Below are 24,966 nucleotides of genomic sequence, written 5' to 3' on the forward strand. Positions count from 1 at the left end.
TGCCTATGCAGCATCAATAGTAAAAAGATATAATGTTAAAAATGATTAAAATAATTAAAAAAAAATCTTGATATTACTCTGTCGCCTCATTGGGGGACACAGGACCATGGGTGTTATGCTGCTGTCCACTAGCAGGCGACACTATGCATAATCTGAAAAAGATTAACCGTGGCTCCTCCTCTGCAGTATACACCCCTGGACGGCATCAGCCTTCTCCAGTTTTTGCTTTGTGTCGCATAGGAGGCACACCTAAAAGGTTTTTACTCCGTTTTTTCCGACTGGATTACAGATGAAGAAAAGAGGGTCTCCTGTGAGACTCCCGGCATGGCTCCTTCCTCGGCCCCCTATTATGGGGTGCCCAGTTGAAGTAGAGATGGCTATTCCCCATGTTGCTCCTTCCCCAGTCCCTCGGGTGCTGGTTCGAATTCGAGACTCCCCCTCCTTCCCCAATTCCTCTTAGTTTCTGGGTTGAGGTCGAGGAGAGGATAAAGGCCCCTGAAGGTGACAACAGCACCCTCCCTAATCCCCCTCTGCGGGCATTAGGTTGAGACGCTTCAGGTAGGGCCTGTACAGGCAGCACTCTGCAGCTCCCAGCAATGGGCCAGCACACTGCGCCTGCATCCAAGGACCCCAGCTAAGCTGCGGGCTCCTGTCGGGGCCGGGGGGAGTGCAGGCAGGCATGGCACATACAGACACAGGGCTCCCTGCGCCCCTGTCTCTGCGGCAGCACCAGCTCTATACTGCTCTATACCCCTCACCGGGCCCCCCTTCCGCTTACAGCCCCAACGCTATCCTGCCTTTAAATCCGGGGGGGTCCGGTTCATATGCGACCCCCCTCCCGGACTTTCGCGCCAACCTGGAGCCCTTCTGGGCATCAGGCATCTAATTTAGGCCCCGGCTTTGGCCTAGCTGAAGCCGCCTCTCTGCCCCCCGGCCCGCCCCCAGATGACAAATATGACACTCTACAGTGTCATAGAGGGGGCGGATCGAGACAGAAAGGGCGTGTTTTTACACAGCTTTGCCGCCTTTTTCTCAGCTCTCTGCCCCCTTCTCCCCCTGCCTCTTCTCCTCGGCGGCCATTTCTACTGCAGCAAGGATTAACCCTGCATCTCCCGGTCAGCAGGACCAGTCCAGGGGGGGGCACAGGACTGTGGATCTTCGGCGCTGGACCTAGGGGCAAACTGGTGGGGTAAGATCACAGCTGGGTTGTTGTTACTCGGCTGTGAATCCATATTCCCTATAAGGCTCCCCTATAGGGTCCTCTGCATAGCAGCCCTTCTGCACTCTGTGCACTATGCCGGGCTCAAGGTCCAAGAAAACCGGACAGGACTGCTATTATGCATTCTGCACAGCCTGCAGGACCGCTCTCCCCAGTGGCAGTATGTACCCACACTGCCAGGACTGCACTCAGACTACTGTGTCAGAGCCCCAAGAGGCCCCTGCCAATGCTTCGGTGTCTAATGCCACGCCGGAATGGGTCACTCAGATGTCACAAACTATGACGCAGTCTATAGATAACCTAACCTCCACATTGCCTCAGGCTCTGCAGAGTCATGCCTCTGCTATGACCGTTACCCAGCAAAGGGAGAGCTTGACTCTGGGACAGGATGTCCCTGGCACATCCACATCTAAGTCAGGACGCAAGCAGACCCACAGTCCATCTACGTCATCCCATAGCACTCGGTCATCCCCTTCTAGGGAGAGACACCGTAGTTCCAGGTCATCTAGACCGTCCCCTTCCAGGGACAGACAATGCAGATCTCCGCAATCCCCGACCAGAGAAGGCCTCCTCCCCAGTTCACCCAGCAGGGGACGCCTCAGTGATACACAGGATTCGGAAGGCATCTGTGACCGACTCAGACAAGGAAACGGAGGGGTCCCTGATCCCAATCCCCCCTAGCAATACAGCGCTAGTTGAGGACTTAATCTCTTCCATCCATCGGGTGCTGGACATTTCTGATCCGCCACCAGAGGCCCCAGAACACAAGATTACCTTTTCAAGGACCTCTGAAGTCGCCTAAGGTTTTCTCTAACCACCCAGAGTTTAAGGCGATCCTTAAAAAGCAGTTCTCACAGCCTGAGAAAAAATTCGCTAATCGCAAATATCTGGAGGCGAGGTACCCCTTCCTGCAGAAGGATACCAAGGAGTGGACAGACCCACCCGAAGTGGACCCCCCAGTCTCTAGACTAGCAGCACAGACCCTCCTTTCACTGCCAGATAGCTCAACCCTCAGGGACGCAGCAGACCGGCAGGTAGAACGCATGGCTCGTTCAATTTTCGAGGCCACAGGGGCATCCCTGGCTCCCGCTTTCGCTTCAGTTTGGGCTGCCAAGGCCCAAAATTTACAAGCTCGCCTCCAAGCATCCGCTCCTGAGCTGTCGGACCAAGCGGTTCAAATAGCAGTCGTAGCAGATTACATGCTTCATGCAGCTCTGGATTCAGCAAGGGGTGTAGCGGGGAAAGCATCAAACGCCATCACAATTCGGCGTATCCTCTGGCTGCGGGAATGAACCGTTCCCCACGCAGGGATAACTCACAATCAACGCAAAGGTCGGACAAGACCTGGCAGTCAAAAGCAGCCCAGTCTAAACCCAGAGGAGGAAAATCTCAGACTTTCTCCTCATCATGACTCACGGACCCTGGAAGACAGCACACCCGTAGGCAGCCGACTTTTGCTCGTTCATCAAGTCTGGCTGCCTATTTCAGAAGACAGGTGGGTCAGGGAACTAGTGTCTTCCGGATACAAGATAGAGTTCACCTCCAACCCACCGGACCGATTCTTCCTCTGTCCCCCAAAACCACCAGCCAAGGCTCGTGCCTTCCGGCAAGCGGTCTCCTCGCTTTTTCAAGCAGGAGTCATAGTACCGGTCCCCACGGCCGAGCGCTTCCGAGGGTTCTACTCCAATCTATTCGTAGTCCCCAAGAAAGGAGGCAGCGTGCGGCCCATACTGGACCTAAAACAACTCAACAAATACGTACGGGTCCGTCACTTCCGCATGGAGTCCCTTCGGTCCATCATTGCATCCATGGAGAAGGGAGAATATCTTGCCTCCATATACATACAAGACGCATACCTGCATGTACCGATTGCACCTGCTCATCAGAGATTTCTCAAGTTCGCCATCGACCAGGACCACTTCCAGTTCGTGGCTCTCCCGTGTGGACTCGCCACGGCTCCCAGAGTGTTTACCAAGGTCATGGCAGCCACCATGGACGTCGTGCACTCCAGAGGCATAGTAGTCGTTCCATACTTGGACGATCTACTCATCAAGGCTCCCACCTTCAAGGACTGCGAGCTCAGCGTCTCAATCACAATCGACACTGAGTCGCATGGGCTGGTTAGTCAACCTACAAAAGTCATCACCAACCCCGAGTCAGTCTCTGACCTTCCTGGGAATGCTATTCAACACCTCCAAGGGTCTCTCCGTCTAGGAGTGCTCACCCTCCTCCGCAAACCCCCTCGATCTCTCTGGTTTGCCATGAGAGGCCACGGCAGGATGGGGGCAGCAATAGAAGCCGTCCCATTTGCCCAGTTTCGCCTCAGGCCTCTCTAACTAGCCATCCTCAAGTCCTGGGACAAGAACCCTTTCTCGACAGGGAGTTCCGGCTAATGTCGTCAACCAGGTCCCTGCACTGGTGGCTCAAGCGAACCTCGCTAGCAAAGGGGAAATCCTTTCTCACAGGTCAATGGAAGGTTCTGACCACTGATGCCTGACGGGTTGGGGTGCGGTGCACCTACACCACAGGGCACAGGGCAAGTGGTCCCCAATGGAAGCGACCATGCCCATCAACATCCTGGAAATTCGTGCCATCCTCCTGGCTTTGAGGGCCTTCCATCACTTACTGGCAGCCTCTCACATCAGAATACAGTCAGACAGTGCCACGGCCGTAGCATATGTGAATCACCAAGGGGGGGCCCGCAGTACCCAGGCGATGCGAGAAGTGTCACACATCCTCCACTGGGTGGAGGACACGGGGTCGGTTCTCTCGGCGGTCCACATTCCGGGTGTGGACAACTGGGAAGCAGACTTCCTCAGCCGACAAGAAATAGACTCGGAAAAGTGGTCTCTCCATCCCGAAATTTTCCGCCAGATCTGCCATCGCTGGGGGACCCCGGATGGGGACCTAATGGCATCCCACTTCAATGCCAAGGTCTCCAACTTCATGGCCAGAACACACGATCCGCGGTCGCTCGGAGCAGACGCTCTGGTTCAGGACTGGACCCAGTTCCAGCTTCTGTATATTTTTCCACCTCTCCCCCTGATATCCAGAGTGGTGAGGAAGATCAAACAAGAGGGAGTTCCAACCATCCTAATTGCACCGGACTGGCCCAGACGTACATGGTACGCCGACATCGTACAACTTACAGCAGACGCCCCCTGGCGTCTCCCCGACCGCCACGATCTTCTATCACAAGGCCCGTTCTACCTCCAGAACTCAGGGGCTCTCAATTTGACGGCGTGGCCCTTGAGACCTGGGTTCTAACCCAGGCAGGGCTCTCGCCGGACGTCATTGGAACCATGATCAGGGCACGGAAGCCAGTCTCTGCCAAGATTTATTACCGTACCTGGAAAGCTTTCTTTACCTGGTGCGAAACTCGTGGCCAGACCCCACTCCCTTATTCCCTACCCAAAGTACTTGGTTTTCTCCAATCGGGTCTGGAGGCCAGGCTGTCATTGGGCTCGCTTAAGAGCCAGGTGTCAGCCCTCTGTGTTTTTTCAAAGGCGCTTTGCTACCAAGCCGCAAGTAAGGACTTTTCTTCAGGGGGTTTCCCGATTGGTTCCCCCCTACAGACGACCACTAGAAACATGGGACCTCATCCTGGTCCTGACAGCATTGCAGGAACCACCCTTCGAACACCTTAATGAGGTCCCGCTCCGCATTCTCTCCCAGAAGGTGGTTTTCCTGGTGGCAATCACCTCGCTACGCAGGGTGTCTGAACTGACAGCACTCTCCTGCAGACGGCCCTTCCTGGCTTTTCACCAGGACAAGGTAGTTCTTCATACGGTCCCATCCTTCCTTCCGAAGGTTGTGTCCAACTTCCACCTCAATGAGGAAATTTCACTACCATCTCTCTGTCCGGTTCCGGTTCATAGAGTGGAGAAGGCTCTGCATATGCTTGACCTCGTCAGGGCATTGCGTATATACGTGTCTAGGACTGCGTCCTTCCGGAGGTCTGATTCTCTTTTCCTATTTCCGGAAGGCGGCCACAAGGGTCTGCCAGCTTCCAAAGCTACCCTTGCCAGGTGGATCAAATCCACCATACAAGAGGCCTACCGCCTTAAGAATTCTCCTCTTCCAGCCGGTATTGCGGCACACTCTACACGGGCGGTAGGGGCCTCCTGGGCCATTCGGCACCAGGCTTCGGCACAGCAAGTGTGTAAGGCGGCCACTTGGACTAGCCTACACACGTTTACTAAACACTACAGGGTTCATACCCAGTCCTCAGCGGACGCGAGCCTGGGTAGATGTGTTCTGCAGGCGGCAGTGCCCTAAGTATAGGGGCCTGTCTGCACAATATTCGTCCATTGCTTCCCACCCAGGGACTGCTTTAGGACGTCCCATGGTCCTGTGTCCCCCAATGAGGCGACAGAGTAAAGGAGATTTTTGTGTACTCACCGTAAAATCTCTTTCTCTTAGCCTCTAATTGGGGGACACAGCTCCCACCCTGTTGCCCTTTCCGGGCCGTTGTAACTGTTGAGTTCTCATATTCTGTTTTCTTGAGCTCGTACATAGTTGCCTTCTTACAGGCATAATTATGTTATTCATGTTACGTTCCTCCTACTGCTTTTGCACAAAACTGGAGAAGGCTGATGCCGTCCAGGGGTGTATACTGCAGAGGAGGAGCCACAGTTAATCTTTTTCAGATTATGCATAGTGTCGCCTCCTAGTGGACAGCAGCATAACACCCATGGTCCTGTGTCCCCCAATTACAGGCTAAGAGAAAGAGATTTTACGGTGAGTACACAAAAATCTTTTTGATATTCTCACCTTCCGGTGTCCCTCGCAGTCTTCCCTATGCTCATGATGCTCCCCGTTCCCAGTAATGCCTTGCTCGAGAATGACCTGTGATGACGTAGCGGTCTCTCGATTTCTCACCCCCCCCCCACCCCCACCCAAAAAAAAAGGAAAAGACAGTCCTACCCATCTCAAGAAAAATAGAACCAAAAATTATTTTGGTAGGCCAGAAAAAAAAAAAGTTTGTCCAGTTATTTAGAATCTAATCACTCTGGTCACGGAGGGGTTAATATTAGATTTTGCTTTAGACTTGCTATAAAGATTTCACTTGTTTTTCTTTCTCTAACCTCGTGTATAATTTTTCCTGCAGTCCATTTCAGAAGGTTTTAAAGAAGCGGTAAGATACGTCCTTCCTCGCCTGATGCTGGTTCCCGTTTACCATTGTTTGCACTATTTTGAATTATTAGAGGTAAGAGGGGAACATTTCTCTCGCCGTCACCTGAAATCATTCATTTATAATTACCAATTCCTGTTCAATTGATTTTCTGGCTTTTGAATGTAAGCAAGAATGTTGAACTTTACTGAGAACAAGCGGAAATCTTGGAAATTAGGAGTCGAAAAACAAAATACAATTGAGACTTACCACTTTTTTTTTCTTTTTCTTCTTTTTTTTAACGTTCGTAGATGAACATTGGCGACAATTTTTTACATTGTGAAGGATGTAAGTTAGTGAGATATTGTAATAATTTATCAGGTTCACTGTTATTTTCCTCAATATTTAGCTGTTACAAGAACGGAGTGAAGATCAAGAGGACAGAGAATGTCTAAAACAAGCCATCACTGCTCTGCTCAACCTACGATGTAGCATGGAACGTATTTACAATAAGCATTCGCCGCGGCGTCGGCCAGGGTAAAGACAGTCTAAATGTATTTTAATTTGTGATGCTTTTTTCAATTGCAGACCCCAAAGAAGAAGAAACATAGCTCATATACACTGCTCAAAAAAATAATGGGAACACTTAAACAACAGAATATAACTCCAAGTAAATCAAACTTCTGTTAAATCAAACTGTCCACTTAGGAAGCAACACTGTTTGACAATCAATTAAACATACTGTTGTGCAAATGGAATAGACAACAGATGGAAATTATTGGCAATTATCAAGACACACTCAATAAAGGAGTGGTTCTGCAGGTGGGGACCACAGACCACATCTCTGTACCAATGCTTTCTGGCTGATGTTTTGGTCACTTTTGAATGTTGGTTCTGCTTTCACACTCGTGGTAGCATGAGACGGACTCTACCCCTACACAAGTGGCTCAGGTAGTGCAGCTCATCCAGGATGGTACATCAATGTGAGCTGTTGCAAGAAGGTTTGCTGTGTTTGTCAGCGTAGTGTTCAGAGGCTGGAGGCGCTACCAGGTGACAGACCAGTACACTAGGAGATGTGGAGGGGGCTGTAGGAGGGCAACAACCCAGCAGCAGGACTGCTACCTCAGCCTTTGTGCAAGGAGGAGCAGTGCCAGAGCCCTGCAAAATAACCTCCAGCAGGCCACAAATGTGCATGTTTCTGCACAAACCGTTAGAAACCGACTCCATGAGGATGGTCTGATTGCCCGACGTCCCCAGATGGGGGTTGTGCTCACAGCCCAACACCGTGCAGGACGCTTGGCATTTGCCACAGAACACCAGGATTGGCAAATTCGCCACTGGCGCCCTGTACTCTTCACAGATGAAAGCAGGTTCACTCTGACCACATGTGACAGAGTCTGGAGACGCCGTGGAGAGCGATCTGCTGCCTGCAAAATCCTTCAGCATGACAGGTTTGGCAGTGGGTCAGTAATGGTGTGGAGTGTCATTTCTTTGGAGGGCCGCATAGCCCTCCATGTGCTCGCCAGAGGTAGCCTCACTGCCATTAGGTACCGAGATGAGAACCTCAGACCCCTTGTGAGACCATATGCTGGTGCGGTTGGCCCTGAGTCCCTCTTAATGCAGGGCAATGCCAGACCTCATGTGGCTGGAGTATGTCAGCAGTTCCTGCAAGATGAAGGCATTGAAGCTATGGACTGGCCCTCCCTTTCCTCAGACCTGAATCCGATTGAACACATGTGGGACATCATGTCTCACACCATCCACCAACGGCCCATTGCACCACAGACTGTCCAGGAGTTGGCGGATGCTTTAGTCCAGGTCTGGGAGGAGATCCCTCAGGAGACCATCCGCCGCCTCCTCAGGAGCATGCCCAAGTGTTGTAGGGAGGCACATGGAGGCCACACACACTACTGAGCATCATTTCCTTGTCTTGAGGCATTTCCACCGGAGTTGGATCAGCCTGTAACTTAATTTTCCACTTTGATTTTGAGCATCATTCAAACCCCAGACCTCCGTGGGATATTAGTTGTGATTTAAGTTGATCGTTTTTAGGTTTTATTGTTCTCAACACATTCCACTATGTAATGAATAAAAATTTACAACTTTCATTCAGTGATATCTAGGATGTGCGATTTTAGTGTTTCCTTTATTTTTTGGAGCAGTGTATATGTCCAGTTTTCTGTAGCTCTCTTTCAGTTCTGCTGAACAGACTGAGACAGGGTTAGCAGAGGCTTCTGATCATTAAAGGGCAAGGAAGTTAATGACCAACAATGGCTTTGTTCTGTCTGATTATAGATCTACATAAACGTAGTTATTCCCATTAGACTAGAGGACAGCAACCTTTGCTATTCCATCTGTTGTGAAACTACATCTCCCAGCAATCCCTAACAGCCAAAGTTTGTCAGGGTGTGTTGTGAGTTGTAGTTTTACAAAAACGTAACAAGTATTATCCGGACCAGTGCAGAGTCGCATTGGGAACGAGCAATGCCAATAACTCTTCAACCCCACCTCACTCCTGAGACGCAATGAATGTTTGATAGTAACTCTGGTGGGTGATGTAGGGACAGTGAAGGTAGCAGCCCAGCTTTTCAGAAACTGATATTTAAAAAAAACAAAAAAAAAAACCTTTCTATGACTATTATTACATACATTGTTCATGTCTTTTATAGGGAGACAATTTGGAGGCTGTACAATGGTCAAATGCGCAGCAAGCGTCTGGCTATTAAGAAAATGAACGAAATCCAGAAGAACATTGATGGTTGGGAGGGCAAAGACATTGGTCAGTGTTGCAATGAGTTTATTATGGAGGGCTCCCTGACCAGAGTTGGGGCCAAGCATGAGCGGCACATCTTCCTTTTTGATGGCCTGATGATAAGCTGCAAAACGAATCACGGCCAGTCCCGGATTCCCGGATACAACACCGCCGAGTATCGTCTCAAGGAGAAATTCATCATGAGGAAGGTACAGGTCATCGACCGGGAAGACACGTGTGATTTCAAACATGCATTTGAGTTGCTCTCAAAGGATGAAAACAACATAGTCTTTGCCGCCAAGACAGCTGACGAGAAAAACAACTGGATGGCAGCTCTGATCTCGTTGCAGTACCGCAGCACACTGGACCGGATGCTGGACTCTGTGCTCATTCAGGAGGAGAATGAGCAGCCCCTGCGCCTGCCTAGCCCGGACGTTTATCGTTTTGTTGAGGAAGATTCGGAGGAGAACATCGTTTTTGAAGACAATGTGCAGAGTAGGGGAGGAATTCCCATTATTAAAGGAGGGACAGTGGTGAAACTCATTGAGAGGTTGACATATCACATGTATGCAGGTACGGTCCCCGTCCTGACAAATGCTAGTTAACCCTTTAAGAATTAGGGTTTTTTAAAAACATTTTTTTTCTTTTACCAGATCCTAACTTTGTACGCACTTTTCTGACCACATATCGCTCATTTTGTAAACCACAGGAGTTACTGAGTCTACTGATCGAAAGGCAAGTAAATATTCATCCAATGCACCAAAACTTACCTTTAAACCAAAAAGACACCTCATTTATCACATTGCTGGACACCTCTGCTTAATCACTTCAGGGCAATATAGAGAATGAAAACAGTGAATACCTGCCTCCCGCAGCAGCGCCATTATAGCAATATTGGCACTTATGTTCCCAGCAGCTGATGTGACATTGTGTTATATGACCGCTGCGGCCAAACCGACGGAATTTTGATGAACTGCACCTAATCAATGGCTGCTGATTGGCACACACCAATGACTCATCATCCACTGGGAAAAGTAGCATGGTCTTCACTAGAATGGCGCCTCTGCGAGAGGGGAGTATACATTGTTGTTTTCCCCTCACCCATGACAGTACTTGAGAGAGAGTGGGATCAGCTGCTATCACTTGACAGGAAGCCAAGAGCACAAAATCAAAAGACAACTCCCATTTCCTCCTTTAATGTAGCTTTCTTGTCCTTTGGATGTAGGAACCTTGAGCAGATGGCTGGAGCAGCCGTGATTCATGGAACATCATGGTGTGTTCTATAGCAACCTCTAGTAAGAATGGCAACGAGTACAGGGGACAGTCAGGCACTGACTTGCTAACGGTCTTGGAGAATCTACATTTAATGCTTCTATACCTGCCTATGCTTGATGTCTGGCCTGGAGCCTTGTGGTTCAGTAGTCCTGTGGCTTTGTGACTCTTGCATGTCTTGCAGCTTGGTGCTTCTCCTTTAGGTTCTGTGGCTTAGCTGGTTAAAACACCTGTCTTGTCAACAGATCCTTTGTTCGAATCTCAGTAGTGTCTGGTTTCTCATGTCTTGTGCGTTGGGCCTGGCCACCTCATGTCTGGTTCCTCATGTCTTGTGTGTTGGGCCAGCCGCCTCAAATCTGGTGCCTCATGTCTTGTGTTAGACCGGCCCCCTCATGTCTGGAGCCTCATTTTTGTGTGTTGGGCTGGCTGCCTCATGTCTGGTGCCTCATGTCTCGTGTGTTGGGCTGGCTGCCTCATGTCAGGTGCCTCATGTCTCGTATGTTGGACCGGCCGTCTCATGTCTGGTACATCATGTCTCATGTGTTGGGATGACCACCTCATGTCTGGTGCCTCATGTCTTGTGTTGGACTGCCTGCCTCGTGTCTGGAGCCTCATGTTTTGTGTGTTGGGCTGGCTGCCTTGTGTCTGGAGCCTCATGTTTTATGTGTTGGGCTGGCTGCCTCATGTCTGGTGCCTCATTTCTCGTGTGTTGGGCCGGCCGTCTCATGTCTGGTACCTCATGTCTCGTGTGTTGGGATGACTGCCTCATGTCTGGTACCTAATGTCTCGTGTGTTGGGCCAGCCGCCTCATGTCTGGTGCCTCATGTCTTGTGTTGGACTGCCTGCCTCGTGTCTGGGGCCTCATGATTTGTGTGTTGGGCTGGCTGCCTCATGTCTGGTGCCTCATGTCTCGTGTTTTGGTCCGGCCGCCTCATGTCTAGTGCCTCATGTCTCCTGTGTTGGGCTGGCCGCCTCATGTCCCTGACTGACAGCTAGCCGCAGTGTAGAGCCAGTGTCAGTCGGGGGCACGGTTACAGCAGCCACTCGGTATACTCAGAGAGATGACTTAACTAGTGCCACTCCGCCCCTATAACTGAATACCGAATGCTGGCAGGTAAAATAAAGATAATTTTCTCCCAGCTGCCTTCGGCTGCATGCAGCCGCCAGACAGCATCATAACGCTGTTAACCTGCAGATTAACCCCATATCTGCGGGTTAACGGTGTTATTTCTGGTGACAGGATCCCTTTAAATAGTGTTATAATGCTGCCAGGCCACCTTACTGAAGGTGCGACTATTAGGAGAAAATGAATATATTTATTTCCGTTATCTGCCGGGTTTCAGCCATGGGGGTGTGCACTGAGCGGATACAGATCAGTATGCTGGGAGCGGCGGCTATAAAAACGCCTTGGCAACTTTGACAGCTCACTCTGCAGTGTATCTGCAAGTCCATTTGCAGGACCTGGTCTTTTGGATATCTGTGATCTGTGGCTGTCAGACAGGAGCCTCCTCCTAGCCAGCCAGCTAATAAAACAAACAAAAAAAGAACTGTGGTTGCTGGTAGGTAGGAGGCTCTGAAGGGTCCAGTCTGATTATCCCTGATTACTGACCTGGGCGCTGGCCGGGTCTTGCAAGTTTATTTGCACAAACTATAAGCTTTATAACTATCAAAGCTGTTTTTCTGATAGCGTTCCTAATCGGTAATCCATCTAGCCTTCACCGGCCAAAGTGGTTCTACCAAGTTTGAAAGTTTTTTTCCCCATTGATAAGGCATTGATTGCATAACTTCCAATCGTTGGGTGTCAGACTGCTTGAACTCCCATTGAACCTGAGAAACATGGCTCTGAAGAGCCCGCGAGTGACGGAACTGTGGTCATCACCTCCACTCCATTTATTCTTAATGGGAGTGGCGAAGACCAGCTGAACATGGCACTCCGCTATTTACAGAGGTCTCAAAAAGAATGAATGGAGCGGTAGTGTGCATGACTGACTAATGCTTCATTAACATGAATATTATTAGGCAGCTACAGAAGGATAGAAGAGGTAAATCCTGCAGCCTTCTCTGAGCGGTTTGGCTGCTGTTGTATCTGTAAATTCTGTAAATATGTTATTCCTTTAGAAGCAGCTGTGTCCTCTTATTAGCGGATTAACCTTTTATAAACAGCTATGTCCTCTTCAACTGTCCTGCAGAATACACAGGACATCTTATTACATGTATTATAAATGGCAATAGTTTTCATCAAGTTAAGTTAAACCTCCTGGAGGGAGGGAGGACAATTTTACTCCTGGTAGCATCTCATTAATTGAGTTCATTGGTATGCATTTGTGAAATGATTCACCATGTTTGTGAATCTAGGAAAATTTACTAGAAAAATAAAGTAATTGATTCTCCTATTGTATTCAATAGATAAGTGACTTGACAAAACTGGCGAATTGATGAGTCCACCGTAAATCCTGCAGATGTAAGCACAAGGCTCCATTGACTATTCAGATGCTGTACAGAAGCATCTCCCCCTCGTGGCTGGTACAACCTCACCAGATTTTGAGCTTATTCTTTTAAAGTGAAACTAAACATTGCACCCCCCTATAATAGTGAGGGAAATGGAATGATTTGCTAATGACATTTATTTGAGAAAGGACTTAGCATTTCATCTACTGTCACGTTTTGCATCTTTCTTAGAGCTGATCGGTCCCCTTTAAGGCGCACATACACAATCAAGTCTGAGTGGTTTTATACCAAATTGTCTTAATGAAAATTGGTGCATTTTGGACTTAAAGTAAGAACACGAAATCTACAGTTGATATGAACAGGCTTACTTTTTCACTTTGTCGTAAGCATGGAGCCCACGCCCCTTCTACCATCCTCCATAATGCTGTACCCGCTTTTCCACCTCTTTTTCAAGTTTTGGAAAGTGTAGCATAACAAGTGAACTTTGTGCAAAGTTTTGGCGCACATCATGATTTGCTTCGAGTTTGTTTTTGTTTGTTTTTTGCAACTTATGGCACAAAATTTTGCAAATGCATTGATAAATCTAAGCCTCTATTTTCAGGAATAGCACTTTAAGTTCATAGAATGCTATTTAAGGAACGATTCATTTTGCCATTCTACAAAAAAACTAATTGACCGGCTTTTCTGTAGATTCGAAATACCAGATCCCGAACCTACAGAATCCGACAGAATCGCGATAGAGAAGGGAGAACAGCCGATCAGTGCAAACCTTAAGAGATTCCGGAAAGAATATGTTCAGCCCGTGCAGCTCAGGTGGGTTTTTTTCTGCTGTGTGACGCCGGCCCTTTTATATGTGTCTTCTCCACTGTCCACTGCACTGGCCTCGCTATCTCTTGCAGGGTATTAAATGTATTTCGGCACTGGGTTGAACATCATTTCTATGATTTTGAAAGAGACCCGGAGCTTCTTGAGCGATTAGAAACTTTCATCACCAGTGTTAAAGGTAAAGTCCTCATAAAAGATGGAAGTTTACCTGAAGGGGTGTTCAGTTAACCTCATCCTGATAATGATATTTTCTCTTCTTTTATTTAGGAAAATCCATGAAGAAATGGGTGGAGTCCATCGCCAAAATCATCAGACGCAAGAAACAAGCCCAGGCGAATGGCATCAGCCACAACATTACGTTTGAGAGCCCCCCTCCTCCTATTGAGTGGCACATAAGTCGCTGCGGCCAGTGCGAGACATTTGATCTGATGACCCTGCACCCTATAGAGATCGCTCGTCAGCTGACTCTTATAGAGTCTGATCTGTACAGGTAAGAAATGTCAGTGTTATGTTACTGAAAAGAAATGCCTTCACATATTATGATCATTTAAAGGTATCCTCCACTCTTGATCACAAATATTTATCATTGGGGTTTTCTAATAATTACTGGCGAAAGTGATAAGTGCTGCATAAACCCTTTAAAGAGAAAATGACACCTTTAGTAAATACATTTCCATTAAATAATTATTTCTTAGAATTCTGCATTTAGATGTTCCTTTGTTATTCATCCTGGAACTGTACTAGATGTTCCCATTCCCCTTGCCAATAGATGTGTCTGTACACAATCTGATGCTGTCAAATCAGTGATGGCAGTGTCAGTCTTCAATTCCTTTCAGGTATACTGTATGCATTCTATTCTGATTAATAGGACACGTGCACAATGCCGGCCTAACAATGGCTGGCTGCTTAGAGAGCTGTCACCAGTCACACAGCAGTCCGATATGGTGTATAAGGCATCGTCCTTTCTGTTGTCTCTAGGGCCGTGCAGCCATCAGAACTTGTGGGCAGCGTCTGGACGAAAGAAGACAAAGAAATTCATTCCTCTAACTTGCTGAAGATGATCCGCCACACCACAAACCTCACTCTGTGGTTCGAAAAGTAGGTTCTGCTACAGATCCGGGCGCCGATACAATGGCTGCAGGTCTGACAGAGATGCAAGGGATCATTGCCTCAATTAATAGGTTTCCCAGGCAAATTGCACAGAATATAATAAAGACTTGCTAGTCTGTCACAATTTTGTACCCACTACCGCAAGCCTGACTGTCGAGGTCTCGCTAACTATTGGTTACACTTTGACAGACTGTTTTATTTGTTAGTAGTAGAGTTGTCAGTGTGGCATGTATTGTATATGCACACTGTATTTCTCGCACTTTTCTCATATGCGCGCATGCGCCACTCGATGGGGAAGAGGGTGATAAAGCCACTCCTGAACATGTTCGGTGGAGGTTTATTTTCCACTATATGGTGGCCCGATTCTAACGCATCGGGTATTCTTGAATATGTATAGTAGTATATAGCACAGTCACGTAGTATATAGCACAGTCACGTAGTATATAGCAGCCACGTAGTATATATCACAGCCCACGTAACACAGCCACGTAGTATATAGCAGCCAGGCAGTATATAGCACAGCCCACGTAGTATATAACACAGTCTACGCAGTATAAAACACAGCTCATGCAGTATATAACACGGCCCACATAGTATATAGCAGCCAGGCAGTATATAGCACAGCCCACGTAATGTAAAGCACAGCCCACGTAGTATATAACACAGGCCACGCAGTTTATACCACAGCCCACGCAGTATGTAACACAGCCCACGTAGTATATAGCAGTGTGGGCACCATATCCCTGTTAAAAAAAAAAAAAAAATTAAAATAAAAAATAGTTATATACTCCCCCTCCGGCGTCCACCGAAGCTGTCCCGATGGACGGCGGAAAGTGAGAATAGCACAATTTTTTTATTTTTTTTTAATTATTTTTAACATATCTTTTTACTATTGATGCTGCATAGGCAGCATCAATAGTAAAAAGTTGGTCCGGGATGGGGCGACACATTGGCACTGACTGGAGGGTAGTAGGGAGGGGGCACTGACTGGAGGAAAGTAGGGAGGGGCCAATTTGCCGCCGGACTAAGCCTGTTGCTGATTGGTCACGGCCGGACTGCCGCGACCAATCAGCGTTGCAGGATTTCCGTTACAGGCAGAAAGACTGACAAACAGACAGAAGTACCCCTTAGACGATTATATAGATAGATGAAAATAAAGGTTCTGGAAAGGTAAAATCCAGTTGCCTAAATCTTCTCTGCACCCAAATTTTCCAGTGGGGGGGAAAGTTGAGAAATTCCAGTAAACATTAGCTGGTTATATTAAGGTAGACCCAAACCCACCATTTTGGCTGTGAGATTGGGTTTAACCCCTTCACGACCTTCGCCGTACTAGTACTGCTCTCCAGGAACTGCATTTCTGCCCGGAGCAGTGCTAGTACGGTGGCACGAACACCGCGGCCTCACGCTTAACACTGCGGTGATCGGGTGAGGGTGTCAGCTGTATGTGACAGCTAACACCCCACAGCAACGCCCACGATCGGTGCGAACACCGATTGTGGGCATTTAACCCCTCTGATGCCGCTGTCAGTACTGACAGCGGCATAGAGAACAATCGTGCAGGGAGGGGGCTCCCTGCTCTCTTCCACCAGAACAACGTTATGCGATCGCATTGTTCCTGTTGTCTCCATGGCCGTGGGGACCTTCCGGGTCCTTCAGTGAGGTGGCTTGTCAGCGCCTGCTAAGAGCAGGCCTCTTACACTGCCTGACAGATCAGCGATCTGACTTTATATAGTAATGTCCCAACCTGGGACAATGTAATGAAGGTAAAAAATAATATATATGTGTGTGTGTGTGTGTGTGTGTGTGTGTGTGTGTGTGTGTGTGTGTGTGTGTGTGTGTATATATATATATATATATATATATATATATATATATATATATATATATATATAATCCCCAAATAAATAATAACAAAAAAAAATTTTTTTTACCATTAAATACATATATGAATGTAAATAATAAAAAAACAAAAAAGTACACCTATTTGGTATCGCTTCATCCGTAACGACCCAACCTATAAAACTGTCCCACGAGTTAACCCTTTTAGTGAACACCATTAAAAAAAGGCAAAAAAAAATGCTTTATCATACCGCCGAACAAAAAGTGGAATAACACGCGATCAAAAAGACGGATATAAACATGGTACCGCTGAAAATGCCATCTTGTCCCGCAAAAAACAAGCCGCCATATAGCTCCATCACCAGAAAAATAACAGTTATAGCTCTCAGAATAAATTTTTTTTAAAATAACTATTTTTCTATAAAATAGTTTTTATTGTAAAAAAGTGCCAAAACAAAAAAATGATATAAATGAGGTATCGCTGTCATCGTACTGACCCGAAGAATAAAACTTCTTTATCAATTTTACCACACGCGGAATGGTGCAAACACCCTCCCCTCCCCAAAGAAATTCATGAATTGTTGGTTTTTCTTCATTCTGCCTCACAAAAATAAAACAAATCAGAATAAAAAGCGATCAAAAAATGTCATGTGCCCGAAAAAGGTACCAGTAAAAACGTCAGCTCTTCCTGCAAAAAGACCTGGCATGACTCTGTGGGCCAAAATATGGAAAAATTATAGCTCTCAAAATATGGTGATGCAAAAACTATTTTTTTGCAATAAAAAGTGTATTTTAGTGTGTAACAGCTGCCAAATATAAAAAAAACCCGCTATAAATCACCCCCTTAGTTAGGGAAAAATAATAAAATTTAAAAAATGTATTTATTTCAATTTTCCCGTTAGGGTTAGGGTTTGGATTACGTTTACGGTTGGGATTAGGGTTTGGATTACGTTTACGGTTGGGATTAGGGTTGCTGGTGTGTCAGGGTTAGGGGCGTGGTTAGGGTTATGGTTAGGGTTGGGATTATGGTTAGCGGTGTGTTGGGGTTAGGGTTGGGATTAGGGTTAGAGGTGTGTTCGGGTTAGGGGTGTGGTAAGAGTTAGGGTTCGGGTGTTTTAGGCACAGTTTAGGCACATCAGGGGGTCTCCAAACGCGACATGGTGTCCAATCTCAATTCCAGCCAATTCTGCGTTGAAAAAGTAAAACAGTGCTCCTTCCCTACCAAGCTCTGCCATGCTCCCAAACAGTGGTTTACCCCCACATATGGGGTATCGTGTACTCAGGACAAATTGGACAACAATTTTTGCGGTCCAATTTCTCCTCTACCCTTGTAAAAATAAAAATTTGGGGCCTAAAAATAATTTTTGTGGGGGAAAAAAAATGATTTTTTTATATTTTCACGGCTCTGCGTTATAAACTTTAGTTAAACACTTGGGGGTTCAAAGTTCTCACAACACATCTAGATAAGTTCCTTGGGGAGTCTAGTTTCCAATATGGGGTCACTTTTGGGGGGGTTTCTACTGTTTAGGTACATCAGGGCTCTGCAAACGCAATGTGATGCCCGCAGACCATTCCATCAAAGTCTGCATTCCAAAACGGCGCTCCTTTCCTTCCGAGCTCTGCCATGCGCCCAAACGGTGCCCCCCCCTTCCCACATATGGGGTATCAGCGTACTCAGGACAAATTGCACAACAACTTTTGCAGTCCAATTTCTCCTGTTACCCTTGGGAAAATAAATTGGAGCGAAAAGATCATTTTTGTGAAAAAAAATTATTTTTTATTTTTACGGCTCTACATTATAAACTTCTGTGAAGCACTTGGGGGTTCAAAGTGCTCACCACACTTCTAGATAAGTTCCTTAGGGGGTCTACTTTCCAAAATGGTGTCACTTGTGGGGGGGGTTTCCACTGTTTAGGCACATCAGGGGCTCTCCAAACGCGACATGGCATCCGATCTCAATTCCAGCCAATTTTGCATTGTAAAGTCAAATAGCGCTTCTTCCCTTCCGAGCTCTGCCATGCGCCCAAACAGTAGTTTTCCTGCATGTATGGAGTCAACGTTCTCAGGACAAATTGTACAACAACTTTTGGGGTCAGATCTCTCCTGTTACCCTTGGGAAAATATAAAATTGGGGGCGAATAGATCATTTTTGTGAAAAAAAAAATGAAAATTGTGATCAGCTGGGAGAGGTTATAGGGGGCTCGGGAGAGACGTGAATTGTTGATCATCTCTGTATAAAACCTCTGCTGTCAGCTGCTTTCTTGTCGGCCAGGTGTCTTGTGGAGACTGACAACTTCGAGGAGCGGGTGGCAGTTTTCAGCCGAATTATCGAAATTCTTCAGGTTTTTCAAGATTTGAACAATTTTAATGGCGTTTTGGAGATTGTGAGCGCAGTGAACTCTGTCCCCGTCTATCGCCTGGATCACACTTTCGAGGTGAGCAATAGATTTATCTTCCATTTCTGCTGACCTGACTTATTCATATGAAGCTGATGATAATGTGATCTGTGTCTGCTTCTTGCCCTCAGGCGTTACAGGAAAGGAAGAAGAGGATACTTGATGAAGCAGTGGAGCTCAGTCAGGATCACTTCAAGAAATATTTGGCAAAACTCAAGTCAATCAACCCACCTTGTGTGCCTTTTTTTGGTATGTCGACCTTACTCATCCTCCTCTCTCCTGAAGTGAGAGATGCAGGGGTCTTGTCCTTATTACCAAGTCCACTCTCAAGGGTCAATTCCCGTAGTATTTTGATCAATGTGTATAAGCCCACTGCCATGTCACAGCGAACCTCTGTGGGTCCCTCGGTGTGGCGGATATTGTGTCAGTGGAGTGATGTGGCTGAGCCCTGGGGGTTCTACCTGGCATCATTGGTGTTCTTGGGGACATGGTCTACAGTATTTGACTTGACCAAAAGTTCCTCATGAGCACAGAGCGGCTCTTGTTTGCGTGCAGAACACTAGATGATCCAGGTTATTCCACCTTGTTTGCAGCTGCATCGCATGCTGGGATTATTGGTTCTGGGTTATTTAAAAAGATTTTCTCCTACGTATCATTGGGGGACACAGGACGAATGGGTGTTATGCTGCTGCCACCAGGAGGACACTAAGTTAAACACACACAAAAGATTAACTCCTCCCCTGCAGTATACACCCACAGGCTGGACAATCCAGAGCCAGTTCTTACTTAGTGTCTCAGGAGGCACTTGGGTCCTCAGGACCCCACCAATTTTTTTTTTTTTTGATTTTTAACGGAAGGGAGCGACAGGCAAATTTTCAGCTCTGATCTCTCCCGAACCAACAACGGGCAAGTACACGGAGCGTTCCTCCTGTATCCTTTCCCGCGACGATGGATGCCAGCCCTGGCTCACTTTCCAGTGTGGCGACGGTTCCTCAGCGTTCCGATCTCCCTCCCTCCTTTTCAGGCGACCACGGGGACTAATCATCCACCTAAGTCTCCTGGAGCCAGGGCACAGCCGGACTAATGATATGGCGTCCGTGCAGCCGCCCACTGCACCACCACTGAAGATAGCGGATGTTGCACGGCGGCAGAAGCTCTCCACCCTCTCCCTACTAAGGTGAAGGCGGATGGAGCATCGGCCCTATCGCACAAGGTAAGTGCGGGGGCCGACGAGCTGTCAGAGGACGCCTGTTCAGGGATCCCTTATCCCCTTTCTATTGCGGCGCTGCAGCCGCGGGGCAGCCTTATAATGGGAGCATGGCGGGCAATCCGGCGCTCTGTTAGAGCGATGGCACAGTTTACCGGCCCTGGGCCGGACTCTAACGCGCCACCGCCCGCCCACGACACGCCCTCTCTCTCTCTCTGGGCGCCTCTCGTTCCCGAGAAGCGCCCTTTCCACATCTCGGCGGCCATCTTGGACCAGGAAGTGCGCTGGCGGCTCTGCAGCACCACAGCGCACAGGACCTCAGGATCTCCCTGCCAAGCATCGCTGAACTTGGTGAGACGCACTCACTACGATTGTCTCTTCCCCTACCAGTACACTCACTTAAGGGAAAAGATGTCACAGTCTAAGCAAAGACGGACTGGAAAGACCCACTCTGTTATTTTTGCTGTGTGCACCTCCTGCAAGGTATCTCTACCCCGAGGTCACACTACCCCGCTGTGCTCCGCCTGCGAAATGTCTGCAGCACAGGATTCTCCGGCTTCTGACCCGGAATGTACTGAGCCTAATACCCCCGCATGGGCGTCCTCCCTTGCTCGTTCTGTGGCATCCTTGGAAAGGACGATACAGTCCCTCCGTGAGCCGTCCCTTACCCAGGGCACTTCCACGGATGATGCAACGCGACCTAAGAACCCCTCTCGGCCTAGAGGTCGTACCGTTTCCAGAAGCCCTCACTCATCTAGAAAGAGGTCCAGGGTAATATCTCCGGTCCATGATCAGCCCTCCGGCTCAGAGAGCGAAGTCTCTCGTCACTCATCTCCAGCTCATAGCAGGGAATCCTTTCTGGACGACGCATCCAGCGTGTCCTGTTCCCCAGAGTATCGTCACGACCAAGAGACCCTAGATTCTCTCATAGACTCTGTAAGTCAGACGCTACAGTTAGAGGAGGAAACCCCGTCCAAGGCGGTTCATCCCGTGTCATTCGGGCGAACCACTAAGGCTCATAGATTTTTTCCTATGCATCCTCAATTCAAGGACATTGTCGATCTCCATAGAGTCCGTCCGGATAAACGCTTCTCAGGGCAAAAGGCTATGCAATTGAAGTATCCGTTTGCTCAGGACCTTGCTAAGGAGTGGTCTCAGTCACCCTCCGTGGACCCGCCAGTGTCGCGGCTAGCCACTAAGGCGGTTCTATCCTCCGAGGGCGCGTCCATTAAGCATCCCTCTGATAGACAAATCGAACAGATGGCTCGCTCGGCTTTTGAAGCTTCTTCGGCTTCTCTCTTCCCCTCGTTTGCCGCCACATGGGTTGCAAAAGCCATGACCCATTGGGCTGAGTCTTTAGCCTCTACAGCACTTCACGCCGACCTACCCCCCGAGGTTTCACACCTGGCCACCCAGATTGCCAGAGCGGGGGACTTTGTAGTTTCCGCTTCCTTAGACGCGGCCAACTGTGCCTCACAGGCAGCGGCCAATGCTGTCACCATCCGCAGATCCCTTTGGCTCAGGGACTGGAAAGCGGACTCAGGTTCCAAAAAATCTCTCACGTCCCTTCCATACCAGGGCGAACGCCTTTTTGGGGACAAACTAGATAAAATAATCGCAGACTCCACAGGGGGAAAGAGCAAATTCCTTCCCCAACAACGAACCTTTCGTCCCTTTCGCATCCAACAGGGCCGAGGCCGATATTTCCGTTTCGGCTCCAATTGGTCCAATCCTTCCTCCGCGCCTCCCGGCGTCGGGAGAGGTCAGCGCAGGGACAGGGCCTCCCAGCCGTCTTACAAACCTTCTCCCTCTTGGAGAGGCAGACCCAGACAACAGGGATCCCGAGGACCCAGACCTAACAGGTCTCCACCTCAATGACTTTTGGAAAACGCCAAAGGACACAGACAGAGTTGGCGGCCGCCTACTCCTCTTTCGGGACGCGTGGCTCTCGGTAGTTCCCGACCGATGGGTCCGCGATCTGGTGTCCTTCGGCTACAACATAGAGTTTGTCTCTCTTCCCCCAGCTCGTTTCTTCCAGTCCCCTCCTCCCAGAGCAAGGGTCCGTCAGTATTTTCAGGCCATAAGATCGCTATGGGAAGACGGGGTCATCATTCCGGTGCCCCAGAACGAGAGGTACCAAGGTTTTTATTCCAATCTTTTCATTGTACCAAAGAAGGACGGCTCAGTACGTCCAATATTGGACCTCAAGCTTCTCAACAAGTACGTCCGTGTACGTCAATTCCGTATGGAGTCCCTCCGCTCGGTAATTGCCTCTCTGGAAGAGGGCGAGTTCCTTGCATCTCTAGATGTTCAAGACGCTTACCTGCACATCCCCATTCTACCGTCTCATCAGCGTTTTCTCCGCTTCGCGGTCCAGGGGCACCATTTTCAGTTCGTCGCCCTACCTTTCGGGCTGGCCACCGCTCCTCGGGTGTTCACCAAGGTCATGGCAGCTGCCGTGGCCATTCTGCATGCTCGGGGCATAGTGGTGTTGCCCTACTTGGACGACATTCTCATAAAAGGCTCCTCTTTCCGGTCCTGCTCAGAGGCGGTAGACATCACGATAAATACTTTTTTGCGCCTGGGCTGGAAATTCAATTTCAAAAAATCTTCCCTAGTCCCGGCCCAAACCATATCCTACCTGGGAATGATCCTAGACTCCTCTCAGGGTTTAGTACTTTTACCTCCGGGAAAGGTATCCACTCTACAGAGAGAAGTCCGGAAGCTTACTCAACCTCGCTTTCACTCCCTACGCTTCTCCATGAAGGTTCTCGGCAGGATGGTGGCGGCAATGGAGGCAGTGCCCTTTGCGGTTTTCCACCTTCGTCCCTTACAACACGCCATTCTGGCAGTATGGGACAGGAATCCTGCCTCGCTCGACCGCCGTCTCCTTCTCTCTCGCCCAATCCGACAGTCCCTCAGGTGGTGGACCAAGAGGTCCTCCCTGACTCGGGGGAAGTCCTTCCTTCCGGTGCACTGGCTGGTTGTCACAACGGACGCCAGTCTCTTCGGCTGGGGTGCAGTGTTCCAGCGCCACTCGACTCAGGGTCGCTGGTCTCCGCAGGAGTCCCAGCTGCCCATCAACATACTAGAGATTCGGGCAATCAGACTGGCTCTCCATCATTTTCAGCCGTTCCTCTCCGGCCGTGCGGTCAGAGTCCAGTCCGACAACGCCACTGCGGTAGCCTACATCAACCGCCAAGGGGGCACTCGCAGCAAAGCGGCCATGGCCGAGGTGACGCTCATTCTCCGCTGGGCCGAGACGAATTATTCCATACTCTCAGCAGTCTTCATCCCGGGCGTGGAAAACTGGGAAGCGGACTTTCTAAGTCGCCACAGCCTCGATCCCGGAGAGTGGTCTCTCCATCCCGCAATCTTTTACCAGATATGCTCTCGATGGGGGACCCCGGACGTGGACCTAATGGCATCTCGCTTCAATTGCCAGGTTCCTGTCTTCATGGCCAGGTCTCACGACCCCTCAGCCTTCGGAGCCGACGCTCTCGTTCTCTCATGGCAGGGTTTCAGACTCCCATACATCTTTCCCCCAATCCCTCTTCTGGCAAAGGTGATCAGGAAGATCAAGGCAGAACGGATTCCAGTAATTCTCATCGCTCCGGACTGGCCGCGCAGGACATGGTATGCCGAGATGGTTCAACTGGTCTCAGACGTACCTTGGAGGCTGCCGAGCCGCGCAGACCTCCTGTCTCAAGGGCCCATTTACCACCCGAACTCAGAGGCCCTGTGTTTAACGGCGTGGCCGTTGAGTCCTGGGTACTGAGGCAGAAAGGGTTGCCCCAGACGGTGATATCTACCATGCTCCGCGCACGCAAGCCTTCCTCTATGCGCATCTACCACCGCGCCTGGAAGGCATACTTCGCCTGGTGCAGGAAGCGGGGACGTTTCCCCCTCCGCTTTTCTATCCCTCACATTTTGGAATTCCTCCAATCAGGAGTGGACTTGGGTCTTTCCCTCAGCTCTCTTAAAGGCCAAATTTCGGCTCTCTCGGTTCTTTTTCAGAGAAGGATTGCAAACAGGCTGCAGGTCAGGACCTTCATCCAGGGTGTTTCTCATATGGTTCCGCCGTACAAGATGCCCTTGGAACCATGGGACCTGAACCTAGTTCTCTGTGCTCTTCAGGAGCCCCCCTTTGAGCCCTTGCATGAAGTGTCTTTGCTGTTCTTGTCTTGGAAGATTGCCTTCCTCGTGGCTGTCACGTCTATTAGACGTGTCTCTGAGCTGGCAGCTCTGTCGTGCCGGCCTCCTTTCCTCGTGTTCCACCAGGACAAGGTGGTTCTGCGGACATGTCCGACTTTTCTTCCGAAGGTCGTTTCCTCCTTCCATCTTAATGAGGAGATTGTCCTTCCCTCACTGTGCCCTGCTCCTTCCCACCGCACGGAAAGGGCGCTCCACACTCTGGACTTAGTGAGGGGTCTCAGACGTTACGTCTCCAGGACTGCGTCTCTCCGTAGGTCAGACGCCTTGTTCGTTCTTCCGGAAGGGCCACGGAAGGGACTTCCCGCTTCCAAGGCCTCCATTGCCAAGTGGATTCGTTCCGCCATCCAAGAGTCCTACCGTGTCAAGGGTCACGCCGCACCTCCGGGGATCAAGGCTCATTCTACCCGGTCGGTCGGCGCGTCCTGGGCCATCCGGCACCAGGCATCGGCAGCACAGGTCTGCAAGGCTGCTACATGGTCCAGTCTTCATACGTTCACGAAACACTACCATGTGCATTTTCAGGCCTCGGCAGATGCTTCCGTCGGTAGGCGAATCCTACAAGCGGCTGTG

The 24,966-nt window shown here is 49.2% G+C and overlaps 1 protein-coding gene across 2 annotated transcripts in view; it reads left to right on the plus strand.

Moving 5' to 3' along the window:
• Window positions 1-24,966, plus strand: part of SOS2 (SOS Ras/Rho guanine nucleotide exchange factor 2) — an 86,290-nt gene that overhangs the window by 27,196 nt on the left and 34,128 nt on the right. For both annotated transcript variants that reach the window (XM_077267329.1, XM_077267331.1), the window contains exons 8-17: window positions 6,330-6,428; window positions 6,742-6,869; window positions 9,002-9,657; window positions 9,738-9,819; window positions 13,495-13,617; window positions 13,704-13,807; window positions 13,897-14,119; window positions 14,608-14,727; window positions 18,851-19,013; window positions 19,106-19,223. In XM_077267329.1, coding sequence (XP_077123444.1) covers window positions 6,330-6,428; window positions 6,742-6,869; window positions 9,002-9,657; window positions 9,738-9,819; window positions 13,495-13,617; window positions 13,704-13,807; window positions 13,897-14,119; window positions 14,608-14,727; window positions 18,851-19,013; window positions 19,106-19,223 — 1,816 coding nt within the window. The remainder of the gene's footprint in view (window positions 1-6,329; window positions 6,429-6,741; window positions 6,870-9,001; window positions 9,658-9,737; window positions 9,820-13,494; window positions 13,618-13,703; window positions 13,808-13,896; window positions 14,120-14,607; window positions 14,728-18,850; window positions 19,014-19,105; window positions 19,224-24,966) is intronic.

This window comes from Ranitomeya variabilis, chromosome 1, assembly GCF_051348905.1.
Source record: "Ranitomeya variabilis isolate aRanVar5 chromosome 1, aRanVar5.hap1, whole genome shotgun sequence".
Classification (NCBI taxonomy): Eukaryota; Metazoa; Chordata; class Amphibia; order Anura; family Dendrobatidae; genus Ranitomeya; species Ranitomeya variabilis.